The sequence below is a fragment of the Pelecanus crispus genome, chromosome 3, assembly GCF_030463565.1.
Source record: "Pelecanus crispus isolate bPelCri1 chromosome 3, bPelCri1.pri, whole genome shotgun sequence".
NCBI classification, from domain to species: Eukaryota; Metazoa; Chordata; class Aves; order Pelecaniformes; family Pelecanidae; genus Pelecanus; species Pelecanus crispus.
Window position 1 is genome coordinate 68,475,351 of NC_134645.1, and position 12,523 is coordinate 68,487,873.

The 12,523-nt window shown below is 37.6% G+C and overlaps 1 protein-coding gene across 4 annotated transcripts in view; it reads right to left on the bottom strand.

The window, feature by feature from the left end:
* The window catches only part of EYA4 (EYA transcriptional coactivator and phosphatase 4), a 50,718-nt gene that overhangs the window by 656 nt on the left and 37,539 nt on the right, over positions 1–12,523 (bottom strand). For 3 of the 4 annotated variants that reach the window (XM_009489783.1, XM_009489768.1, XM_075706675.1), the window contains 5 exons: positions 8,198–8,256; positions 7,932–8,092; positions 5,389–5,503; positions 3,449–3,570; positions 1,039–1,139 (listed from right to left, as the gene is read on the bottom strand). In XM_009489783.1, the coding sequence (XP_009488058.1) occupies positions 1,039–1,139; positions 3,449–3,570; positions 5,389–5,503; positions 7,932–8,092; positions 8,198–8,256 (558 nt within the window). Of the gene's footprint in view, positions 1–1,038; positions 1,140–1,178; positions 1,280–3,448; positions 3,571–5,388; positions 5,504–7,931; positions 8,093–8,197; positions 8,257–12,523 lie in introns of all 4 variants that reach the window. The other variant, XM_075706674.1, reaches the window with a different exon arrangement.

Genomic DNA, 12,523 nt, shown 5'->3' on the forward strand with positions numbered 1-12,523 from the left:
GAAAAAAACCCCATCATTCCATGTTGTGTTCAGATCTATTTGTAATATGCTCTATTCATCCATTTCTCTGAATTCTGTATCTATCCATGCAATATAGCCAACGTTAAGAAAAAAGCATGCCAAACTGGAAAGTACACAATCCAACCACCTTTGTTTAGCACAAACTATAAAAGACCCATCACCAGTACTGTACCTGTATTAAGGAACCATTTGGAATGAGCATTTTGGTTATTTTAATTTTGTTTCCATTCCAGCTACAACACTAAAAGGGCACTTTATTTTGCTACTCCTAGCACAATGATATTTACATCACTTGTCCTGTGCAGACATCGTGAGGCAAAAGTTTTCAGTTTCTGCACACTTCGATGGTTATACTGGGAAGTATGGTGCAAATTACTAATTTGATCTGTTTCTGAACATTGAAAACTTATCTGGTGAAATTTAGACTTGAATTATTATCATGAAAAAATTGAATATTTCTAAAGAAATAGGTTTTTTTTAGAAACAGAGACTTCTTGCACAAACTCTGTTGGGTTCTTTTTCCTTTTGCAGATACGTCTTTCTTGAAGCAAACTATATGTTCATCATATTTGCTCCAGTAAACTACAGATCTCCATCTATGTTAGCAAAAACTTTGCACAGTCCTTTAGATGTTTTTCCGCATTCTCTGCAACAGTTCTCTTGAAACCTCCCTGATTTCACCATTCAAAGAAAACCACCACCCAACCATCATGTCAGAGCCCTCTCTCTTGTGTTTATCTTTAATTTGCTTGAAACTAGTCAGACATTTTTGCTGCAATCATTTTTCATTTATTTTATAATTTTGCATTTTTTTCTTTCCAATCTGAAGTGAAGCAAATGCTAGAATCCAAATGGTTCATTTTACTCTAAATTTTGATCTCATCATGCTCTTGTTGCCTTGCATCTGTGGACTGAAATTATTTGTCATTCTGTCATTGTGCAACACTGACAGAAATGCAAACAGAAGGCTTGCATTAGTAGCTATGTATCACACCAACATTTCAGGAGACAGGTTACCTTTTTTGCTGCCTGTTCTTCTTCTACACCATCCCCAATTACAACATATACTACTTTTCTGCCAAACCTTTGCATTATTCGTTCAAAGCAACTTTCTTTTCCTGGAAGATAAATGAGATAAGAGTTCAGAGCGAAGTTACCTGATTAGCCGCATGTTCCTCATCTCGGCCATCTCCAATCACAACATAAGTTATGTTAGTGCCAAATCTGGACACTATACGCTCAAAACAGCTCTCTTTGCCTGAAAAACAATGCACTACTTATTCAAGCTATCAAGTGAGTTATGGTGAAGCCCTACAAAGGATTATTGCAGCGGTAAGACATCGTTACCACTACTTTCTCAAAGTTCCCAGCCTTGGGATTTAGAGCCAAAACTGGTAAGAAGAAATTAATTCCCTTAGTGACACTGAGCTGTCCCAGGTAAAACAAATCTCCTTCTTAAGAGTTACAGGAAAGCCACTAAGATAAAAGAATTAGCAGCACTGCAAAAATGAATAGGTCACTGAATAAATAATTGAATTTAAATATTTCCCTATTATTGTAGTAATATTTTTTCAAGGAAAGCAGAAATCTTAATTCTAATGCACCTGCAATGAGTGATGTAGCAATGGAGGAAGTGTTCAAAGAACAATGGACAAGCGAAATAAAATTAATTCTTGGGAGAACTTCTATGAAGCATTTGGGTTTTTTTGAGAAATGTGGAAGCAAGCAGGCTAAGCCAGTAACAGCAATAAACAGGATTGCAAGGGAGCAAGCAAAGTCATCTAGTGGTCTTCTCATTGTACTGCAGGTTCAGTTTTACCAACAAATGCTTGTGCTGTCTATCATAAAACTGTCCTAATATGATGATTTCACTGTTTCCACAGGCGATCTCTGTATTTAATTAACCCTTTCCATTAGGAAGTTTCTCTTTGACATGCGACCTACACATGTCCTATTGCAAAGAAATCATCACCTATTGTCATACCTCCCATCAATGTAGAGAAAGATTATTTCTTTCCTCTCTGCAATAGCTTTTTACCTTGTTTGTTATTATGTCTATCCCCACCCCAGGTTTTTCAGTCTCTTCTCACAAGCTCATGACTTCTAGATCTCTGATTCTTACTGCTCTCCTCTTGGGTTTTTTCAGCTGGCCCACAAAAAAGGGCTTATGATTAGGACAAGCATCATGTGTACTAACTGTTGAGTGAGGACCAGATTTCAGCATGTGCAAGCAACAGCTGCAATTATAGTCCTGTGCTCAGCACACTGCAGAGATTACTAAGATGAAAAGTAGAGAGAGATCTTGTACCCCACAGAGTATTTTGTGCTCCCCACAGGGGCATAACAGCAGCCACACTGCTCCCAGAAGGAATTCCTGGTGTAGAATTATTTCGACAGAGGCTCCAGAGACTGTGCTTCACTTCACCACCCCCTTCTGTGCTGTTGGCCCTATTTCTTAATTCTCCTTCCTTTGGTCTGAGTGCAATCTCAGTGACTGAATCCAACATGTACAGGCTGTATGACAGATGACATTAATTCCAGAGGCTGCTCAGTACCATATGGTATTTGGGATACTTCGTGCCTTGACTTAAGTTTTTTAAAGTATTTGAGGACAGCTACAGCTAATTAAAAGATGACTGAGGTAATAGTTTTTCCTGACACTGGTAGAATATGCATTTGCTTTTCACTTGTGAAAATCATTTAGGAAATATACTGTAATGCTTTTGTTAATGAAGTGTCACACTTCATGTTATATAAGGTGTCATAGGTATAGAAATTAAGCATTACTGAATTAATAACTGGTAAATCACAAAATCTGCCAAAATTATCAGTCATTGTAGGCTGTGTCACATTTCACAGGAATGATAACTTTTCTTGGTATACAAGAAAATTTTGGATGCGACTTCCAAAACCCATAAATTTCCAAACTGTAATACACAAGAGGCACACAGTTATTGACAGAATAGGGAAGTGCCCTTGTGGCACCCATCAACACAGCTTCTGTTGGTTAACAGTTGTCATTACCATCACCAATGTACTATGCTTGAAGAAAAAGCTTGTGAAGTGGTGGCCTAGCTTACATAGAGCTGACGGTCAGAGCAGAGACGATTTAACAGAAGTTCTGCTTAGATTTGAATTCACAAAACACTTTTCTTCATTCTTTTCTGCACATTCTCTGTTTTCTGCACCATACTTAGGAGTTTCTCAGGCTTTTAATCAGTATGGGGACCTTTATTCCTTCAGGCATCATTGAAAATAAGCTGAATCTGGAATTTATCAACATAAATACATCTGAACATATGCAATGCCTAAATCTTATAACTAACACTGTAAGTGTCAGGGAAGTGGCTTGGAATCCATCCATTACTGGCAAAAAAATATTGGCAATGCAGTGTAATCAGAAGGGGTGAAAGAATAATTTTCTTACCTATTTTGGTTGCACTGTAAATATTTTCAATAGGAAAAGCTCCTCCTAAGCTGTATAGCAAAACTTTTGCAAGTGCTGGGATAAGCTGGGTTGTTGTTACCAACACGTTTACACAGTTACTCCTAAAAAGAGAGAAATAGTTTCAGTTGAAATAGTTTAAAACCATTACCCAAATGCCGATGAGGTGAACAAGCTGTGGAGAGCATATTCAGGATTCCTCAACATTTACTTTCACTCACACAGGACTGCTGCTCAGCACCATCACTTCCAGAAAAATGTACATAAAACTTTTGGCAAAAACCTTTTAAAAATATGCAGGCCTGATTTGTAGGAAATATTCCACACTGGTTTATAAAAAACAGGTCCTTGAAGATGGGTCCACTAAAATACAGACATTTAAAATCACCAACTGTGTCTGAAAACAGGCATTCTAATGCTTTGAAAGCATCATTTTCATGCTGGCAATTAATTGGCAGTAGCTACCAGCCAAATGAAAGAGTTAGGAAAATGCGAAAAACATCATTTGTTACTCCTGTCTTGAGGGGACATAAACAGCCAAAACACATTTCTGCACAATGACATCACTTTCTTCATGTTTCAGGAGTAAGAATATTTCTGGGAGGAGGGAGAGAGAAGAATAATCATATTAATAAGCTAGCATTGAATAGTGAGGATGAAAACTTGAATGGAGAAGTTGTGCTAGCAGTTACACAACAGAAAACTCTGAGCCAGGCTATTTCAGGCACTGACATGATGGAACACGAGCGTGACCATGGTGTGAACGTGGAGCTGAGAGTGAAGAGTTGTGATTTTTCCTCCTGGTTCTTCCACAAACTCCAAGCAAGACCTTAGGCTACTATTTCTGCCTTTATGTAACTCAGTTTCCTGTCGGTAACATATAGGTAATGTTTAGCTGCCTCATGGGTAGCTTCTGTACAGTTATTTGAAGACAAAACAGAAGACTTATTTAACAGTCCTGAGTAACTGATAACAGTTTTCCAGAATCGCCCACCAATGCTCAAGTGGCCTTCCTTACCAAATGTCTTTTTGAAGTCTAGTGGTTTGGAAAGAAATGCAGAGCTAAACACAATGGTTTACACAATTTTTTTACTTTTTTTCTCTTGAGGTGCTTAAGACTGTTAAATAATTTTTATTGTTAATAAACTAATAAATAAAAAAAACCCAATTAACAGATAAACATATTGCAGAAGCTGTTATGTTTAAAGTAAGTTTTTCATATCTTTCCAAGTTTGTTCTTTCCACTTGACATTAAGTCTTTTCCCAGACATGTTCAGAAGGCAAGATGGATTAACATTGTTCTTTTTTATGGTTTAAACCCAGAATTTTTGAGGATTTCTGATGAGATACATATTGCATGGCTAACTAAGCAGCAGCAGCAGTGTTCACAGTTTTATTATTTCAAAGGAACAATATATTTTATGTCTCATTACTAGAAACTCAGATTTTTAACTCAGTTAAAACAGATTTTTGCTCTTCTGAAAACTTAGATATATGCTTAAGAATACTGATTTGTCTGGAAGGACAGAAGGAAAATGTTTTTGTGTTCTGGCATCTATACAGTATTTAGTAGTGTGAATAGGCACAAACATTGAAGCACAGAACAGAGAGACATGGAGTTCAGAGGATGCTGCCCAGAAGACAATAAATTAAAGGCTGGCTCAGAATTCTACAATACCCTCTCAATGTACACAGCGACATTTATCACATTTTAGAAGAAACTTCATACTATCTTTAGTAAATGCTGGAATCGCTGAAAATGAAATCACTTTCCATGGAATTTTTCCTATGTCCTATTCAAAAGTCATATTAGACCTTTTCTGTTCTTTGAAGGGACTAATTTATTGTAACCTAAAATGTCAAAAAATAACCGTTACAAGTCCAAAACTAGAAACTTTTTTACAGTAGACTCAAATACATACCTTGTGCTGATAATTGATAATGATTTAAGTGCATTTGTTAGCCAGGAGTCTGTCAGAGCTTCAATCTCTGCTCTTAATTGCAACCATGCATCTCTTTTAGCGGGACCCAGGAGTCCTTTTGTGTAAAAAAAGCAAGAAAAGAAAAAAAAAAAACAAATTAAATTCTGTATTAGCTGGAATGTATAGATTTTATGGCCATTGTTTCTATTTTAAATTCCACTAGAACTTGAAAAAACATCAAAGAGGAAATCTATTGTCTTCAAGGCTCAGTAAATTGCGCTCTGTTTTTATTTGCACTGTATCAATGTCAGAGAGTATTGCAGATACTAAGAATTGGTCATCATCATCAATTGGTTTTTCTGTCTATTCAGCCTACTTTACTATGTTTCAAAGTATACCTTTCAGAAACACACATTTTTTAAACCAACTCCTCAGATACTTCTTACTCTCTAATTATCAGAGGCAGTGACAAGGAGATCTATACCATTGGGATCATAGGCAGAGACACTCACTAAAGAAGAGACTTTAGAATAAACTTGCCTTTGCAGTATCTGCGTATGTTTAAAACTGCCTTGCCTAATGGCTCTGTATATAGGTGAACCTCAGGTTACACATATGGAAATACATTTGTTCACTGATGGCTTGCTCTTCATGTCCTGCTGTAGTTAGCAATGATAGCTCCTTTTATAGCATTTACAGCCCTGAAATGGCTGTACATCTTATGTTCTCATATCTCAGTCCTTAAAAGCACCTTAAAATCTTGTTTTGGGCATGAATGGTCAGATTTTAAAAAATACCCAGCCTATTGAATGTTGAGACATGAGTTCTTTGGAACCAAGCCATTTTAAATTTAGATTTGGTCCTGGAAGAGCAGGGAAGCCTACTTCATGACCTTTAGCATCCCTCTTCTCTTTCACACCCTATGCTCCCAAGAAGTGGTGATGACTGTCTTCAGAAATCTGAAATGAAGCAACCTAAAAATACCTAGTTTGAGCTAGCCTTCTGTTGCCTTCTAACAGCTATTTTGAAATAAATAGATACATATGCAATAAAAAGATTATTTAAAAAGCTAAGAAGTAGAGGATGAATGAAGGAACTTGCCCACTTAAGGATATTTCAGAAGCAGGATTTGTGGGAGAGAATAAAAACCTTAATACAGTGCACCACATATCTACATTATTCCATTTGCAATGATCATTCCTCTTAGTGTGATTCCCTATGCTGTGCTTTTGGACTTAAGCTCTTACTAATGTTAAAGGTTTTTGAAATGCAACAGCTTTAGAATCTTAGATGCATTAGGAGATATAAGAAAACCCGGTAAATGTTTGGATAATAGTTTTTCAAGTATTCTTAACATATAAAACCTCCATTCAGGACACCAATGAAGGGCAAGGCAGGGCAAGTGAAAGCTCATCATTTACTATCACCCTTTGCTCCTGTTGCTTCATCCTGAGACAAGTAAAGACTCTGAGCTTCTAAGAGAAAATATATATTTCAGGCTTACATAGTTTAGAAAATGATTAAGGTTAATGCCTAATTCACTGTCCATATTAGTTAGTACTGTTTCCCATTTTTGAGAGACTGCAGGAAGTGAACACCGAACTGTCTGGTTTTGCTGAAGGTGAGCTTTACTTTGAGTTTCAGGTTCCTTTGAAATAAATTTCAGATGAGTGGAAAAAGCCCATGCTATGCAACGGGAGAGTGTTCACTTGGATTCCTTCCTGGCTGGGTTGTCCTCAGCTTATCCTCAACTGTGGCTGTAGCAACGCTTGAAGACTTGTAAGTATTGCCTGTTCTGGCAGGCTCTTCTTGAGGGAGTCAGTTGACATATTCCCCTCCTCAGAAGAGGGCTGGCTGCCTCTGCAAGTCACACAGGACTCTCCAGGCCTGATTCTTTCAGTTCTGCTGCTTGATTTCCTACAAGCCTGCTGGCATGGACATGAGTGAGTCCATGAATGAAAACAACAACAGGAAAGCTCTCAGCCCAAATGAGACTCAGATTTCTTGCAACACAATTAACTGTGTAGGCTACAGAGTCAACAAAAGGGGCTAGTGGTATGCTAGCGCTAGAGTTTTCTTGCATCCACTGGTGAAAACAGACTAACAGGTACCCAGCAGAGAATGTGGCAGACAGTGTGTTGTTACCAACTAGATCATGAAAATGTAGGATGGAATAGGCCAGCCACAACCAATTTGTGCTGTGGAAACTATACAACCTCTTTCCTAGAATAACAGCATATTTGAAGTAGAATATGGCTCAACCAATCAGTAAGATAGGTATAGCTGAGCTGGGTCTGATGGAGAAAAACGGGCTCTGTGGAAGCCAAATGGAAGCCTGCTCGGTTTCTCCATCTCTGCTTCTCCTGCACAACAGCACAATGTTGGCTCTGCCATTACAGCCAGCAGCTTTCAATAGCCCACGGTCCAGTCACATACTTTCCATTCACTCTGTGGCTTCCAAAGCACATTCCCTCAGCAGGAGTTCATCGCCATTCAGTTTAACCTGATCAGCATTCTAAATTATTTTTGACAATTAAACTCACCTCCTATGTTGTTCTTGTAAGTATTATACAACTCTTTTACTCTTCTGTAACGGAAAGCCAGCTTCCTCATCCAGTCAACCCCTCCTCTTACACCTGTTGGCAGACAAAGGTTTGCACTACTTGCAGCTGCATGGAAGCCATCAGTTGCAAAACTGTAGGTACTGCAAACACCCAAAATACAGTAAAAATAAATACAATGTATTCCTGTAAATGCTCAATTTATTTAATCTTTGAAGAAAAAAAAAGAAACAAATGCTCTGTCTTACCTTAGGTCTTGTCCATTATCATCAGAAGAAACATCATCTATATGAACTTGATCACATTCCTGTTGAAAAAAAAAAAAAGATAAATTATCTTATAAGAGTGTATGCTCTCCATATGCTTAGTACAGGTGTTGGAAGAAATGATCGGTGCAGGCCACTAAGTGCACCAGAAGATGGCAGCATAGTACACTTACAGCTTCTATTACCAGCAGTTTCTTTAAAATAATACAACCTTCAACTCCTTCTATACTGTATAAATTATTAGTTAAAATAGGCCTTTAGAAAAGCGATATGTAATTTTAGAGTGATTGTAGATTAAAATTATTTTAATTGGAAAAACCCCAACAATTACAAGTCTCATTTATAGTCTCTCTAGCATACAAATATTCCAAAATCACCTAAACCTTATTTCCCCACTTCCTAAAAGCTAATGATGATGAACCTCCACAGGCATGTAATTTCTGTTAAGTCTCTAGGAGTTCGGATGCTTATCAGATTCTTTTCTTGATTTATCCAAATGCCTTTGGCTGGAAAATCACAGATAATCAAGCAGTCCTGGAGAATTTCATTATTTCCTGGTTTTGGAAGGGATGGAAGTAACTCCAGGGAACAGAGGTACACTAGAAAACTGAACTCCTCTCCAAGCTGATTTTATAATTGGATAGCTATCAAATATCCTTTTCTGCACAGTGGTTATGGCAGAAAGATAGGAAAATATGGGGGAAGCACAAATAAATAAACAACTCAAGCCACCATGCAACAGTAAATATGAACGGGCATTGTATTGCTGTTTTCTGCAGTTGCTAGAATTAACATCTTAACCCAAAGACACACCTGAAGTTCAGTGTCCAGAGATTTTACTTTCCTGTATGTAAGCATTTTTTTAATATTTAAAATAGCTGTTGTTAACATAATGCTACTATAATTTATTAAAAAGTTCAAGGTCGTATTTAAAAATTACTTCCCAACTAATGTTTTCAGATAATTTAATCTCATCACTAAGGCAAAATGAGGTTGAGCTTTGAAAATGCACAGCTCTGTGCCTCAAATAAAGAGTCATCTGAGTCATCTACTTCAAATAAAGTTGCTGACAAGCAGCACTTAGTTCAGACTCTCTGTGACATGCAGGAGTACACAGTTCTAAGTTTCCAATCTCAGTCTTGTACCAGTGCTAAGTTGTCCAGATAAAGGATAAATCTGAACAGGGGAGTGATTTCCAAATGTGTATGCCACAAGTTCCCAGACTGTGAATTTGGGGAATTACCATTTCTTCTTTATGTTTTGTTTGCTTTGCACTCAATGAAAACCTAACAGACTTTTACCCACACAAAGTAAGTTGTTAAAATAAATTAACACTTTTTGAATAAAATAAATACATGCAATTTCATTTTCAAATACATAATTTCATTGCATCATACAAGCAATCATAATTTAAAATTTTGTGTCAAGACTAAAGGAATGATTGGCCAAACTCTGCTCATCTGGCTTAATCGATTAAGACAGGCACGAAAGAGCTGTGTTCAAGGAACAGAAACGAAGCATTCTTCTCCCCACTGGAGAAATAAAATTTTTTGGTTCTGTCTGAGGAGATTATCTTGAGCTGTAGAGCATTTTAAAGATGCTGCTTTTGGATGTAAATAGCAGATGAAAAGAGAAAGAAAAGGTGAAGTGGCAGCTGAAATAGAAGATTAATTTCTTTATCCTTATCTATTATTTACACTCCAGAAAAAAAAAAAAGCAACTATACTCCACCCAGTGTAGGACAGGAACTCAAAACTCAGATAAAAAGCACCACTGGGACAAATTCTAACTCTGTATTTTGCAATATCTGAGCGATATCTGACTTACTAATCACCTTCACAGATTCCCCTGGAACTGCTCAAAGTGTAAGATAATTTTAAAAATCTAAAAATCAGTCCTGTGGATTTGAAGGTGTACTAATGAAATGGAGGGCACACAGTATCCCTGATGGATAAGGAGTGTCTGCTGCTGTTTGGGGTTTGTTAAGCCTTTCAGCTACATTGTTCCAGCCTTGAAAATTCCCGATAACTGTTCTGCTGATAATTTCATTATTAAGTTAAATATGAGTGGGTGGCAAAGGCTCAGCTGTTTACTTTTATTTTTTTATCTCTCAGTTTGTTCATTGACTCCAGGAACAGGAGATGAGGGGAACATGCAGTTTTCTGATTACTTGCCCCTTGTCCCTGCAATAAGGTTCTTAAGTTTCCAGCCACATAAGAGGATCAAACCCAACAACACCCTGAGCCTCCTCCTTTTCCTCCTTCCTCTCCTCCTCTCAGATCTATGGCTCACCTCCTTACCATACTGGCAATACACATTTGCTGACCAACAACAAACTCACGTGCCCACCACTCCTAGCTTCGTTTTACTTTGTTTTCTTGTTTACTTACCTACTTCAACTAAAATGTTTACATTTTACAAATTCACTAATACAGTGTGAAAAAACTTTCCGGGAAAAAAGAAAAAGCAGATGGTTTGAGCAGATTTGAGATACTTCTCTACTTTTCCCAAAAGAAACAGGAAATTGGTGGCACAACACTAGATCTGAGTTTGCTTGTAAAAGAGACCAAACAGTTGCAGGGAGGAAGGAAGGCAAGCAAGCTGTCTGCCACTTTAAATGTTAAGGTAAAATATTTTCACATCAGCTATAGTACTGGCTACACTCAAGTCACAGTGGCTCACCGTCAGTGCAAGGTCAAAACTAAGAAAGGTAGAATATCTCTCCTATTACTGAGAGTACAGGAAAGGAATCTAGGTACAATAACTGGCTTTTGCTTGAAGCAGTACTAATTTAAACTATATCCAATTGCAGCCAATTCTTTGCAGCAAGTTTTAAAGCCTGAAAATTTCAGAGTACAGAATCAACAAATTATCCATAAAAACTGTCCTCCTGGAATGGACAGTAATTTCATTACCCAGTAAGAACACTGACTCACCACACTGAACACAAAAATGTTATTACTGAGGGGATATTCAGCACTATGCTTTCCTAGGCTATACAGAACACCCTTTTTTATGTATATGCTTCAGTCTCTGTTAAAACTAGTTTGACCTGCCTCCCAAATTCTGAGACTTATCTAAACCCTATTTTTTATTTTTCATTTCCATTTCTAATGAGAAAAAAAAAGATGACAAAATCTCATTTAAAATATGGTACGTTTATCATAAAAATGGAAATGTAATTCAGTTTGTTTGGAATTAATATTCGTTTTTCTTCATCATCCTGAGAGTGGAGGGGGATAATGGAGTTGGAAGATTCACATCCAAATTCCTGCTTGCAAATTGTAGAAATTGGGGGTTTTGCATGCATAGTATGCCCTACTAACATTTGTAAAAGCTGTCTTAAAGTCAATACTGAGATAGGGAGAAAAATGTCATTTTATTTCTTACCTGGTTGAGAGCAGAATGCATTCGTCTGGATATTATTACAGAACTGAATCCCATCTCTAAGCATTGTTTAGGCACATGAACTTTCTAGAGCACCAGACTCCTATTTTCATGGCAAAAAATCAACTGCCCTCCCAAGTGATAGTTCTCAAGCTAACTAAAATTTATACACTGAGAATGAAATAGCTGGAGAACAGCCTAGTCTGAAATAAAAGTGCAGTTTGGCTGATTAGAACATGGGTTACTGGGTCAGCGGGGAATGTCTCAGCAGATCGGAATTTCTGCATCAGCAGTCATTGTAGTGAGACAGATTTGCATAGAGGAAGGAAAACTTTATTTTTGTATGTGATAACTTTCAATAACTTGGTTATTATTACTAGACCCTGGTATGCAGTATTTGCAACCAAGAAAGACAGGGAAAAAAGAGAGCTTAGGGCACGTAGTGACTGAAGTCAATATTACAGGAATATAGGTTTATTAGTACATTACAGTTGTCATGTCTGGAGTCACGAGGTTTATTGTGGGGTGAAGGTGAAAGCAAGACAGAAGGTATGGGACCTGATGGCTCAGCATTAAAAAAGTGAGATGATGAAAGGGTAAGTAATCTGTCTAGTGAGTAAAGGCCTATCTCACTTCCTCCCGTAAGAACTGAAGGTTCTGTTGTCTTGATGGCCATGACCATCAACAGCTCAGCACTCACCTCCCCTCACATGGGGGAGGATGGAGAGAGGTAGACAGAGGAAGAGAGATGGAGAGGGGGAGAGATGAGAGAGACATCCCAAGTCAGAACTGGGGAATTCTCAGAATTCATTACACACACATCATGCAGATGCACTGCAATATTCAGTAATGGCCATGTGCTTTGCAAACATATTTAAACAGACAAATTTATTCATCTGCATATTAAAGGATGCCTCTATG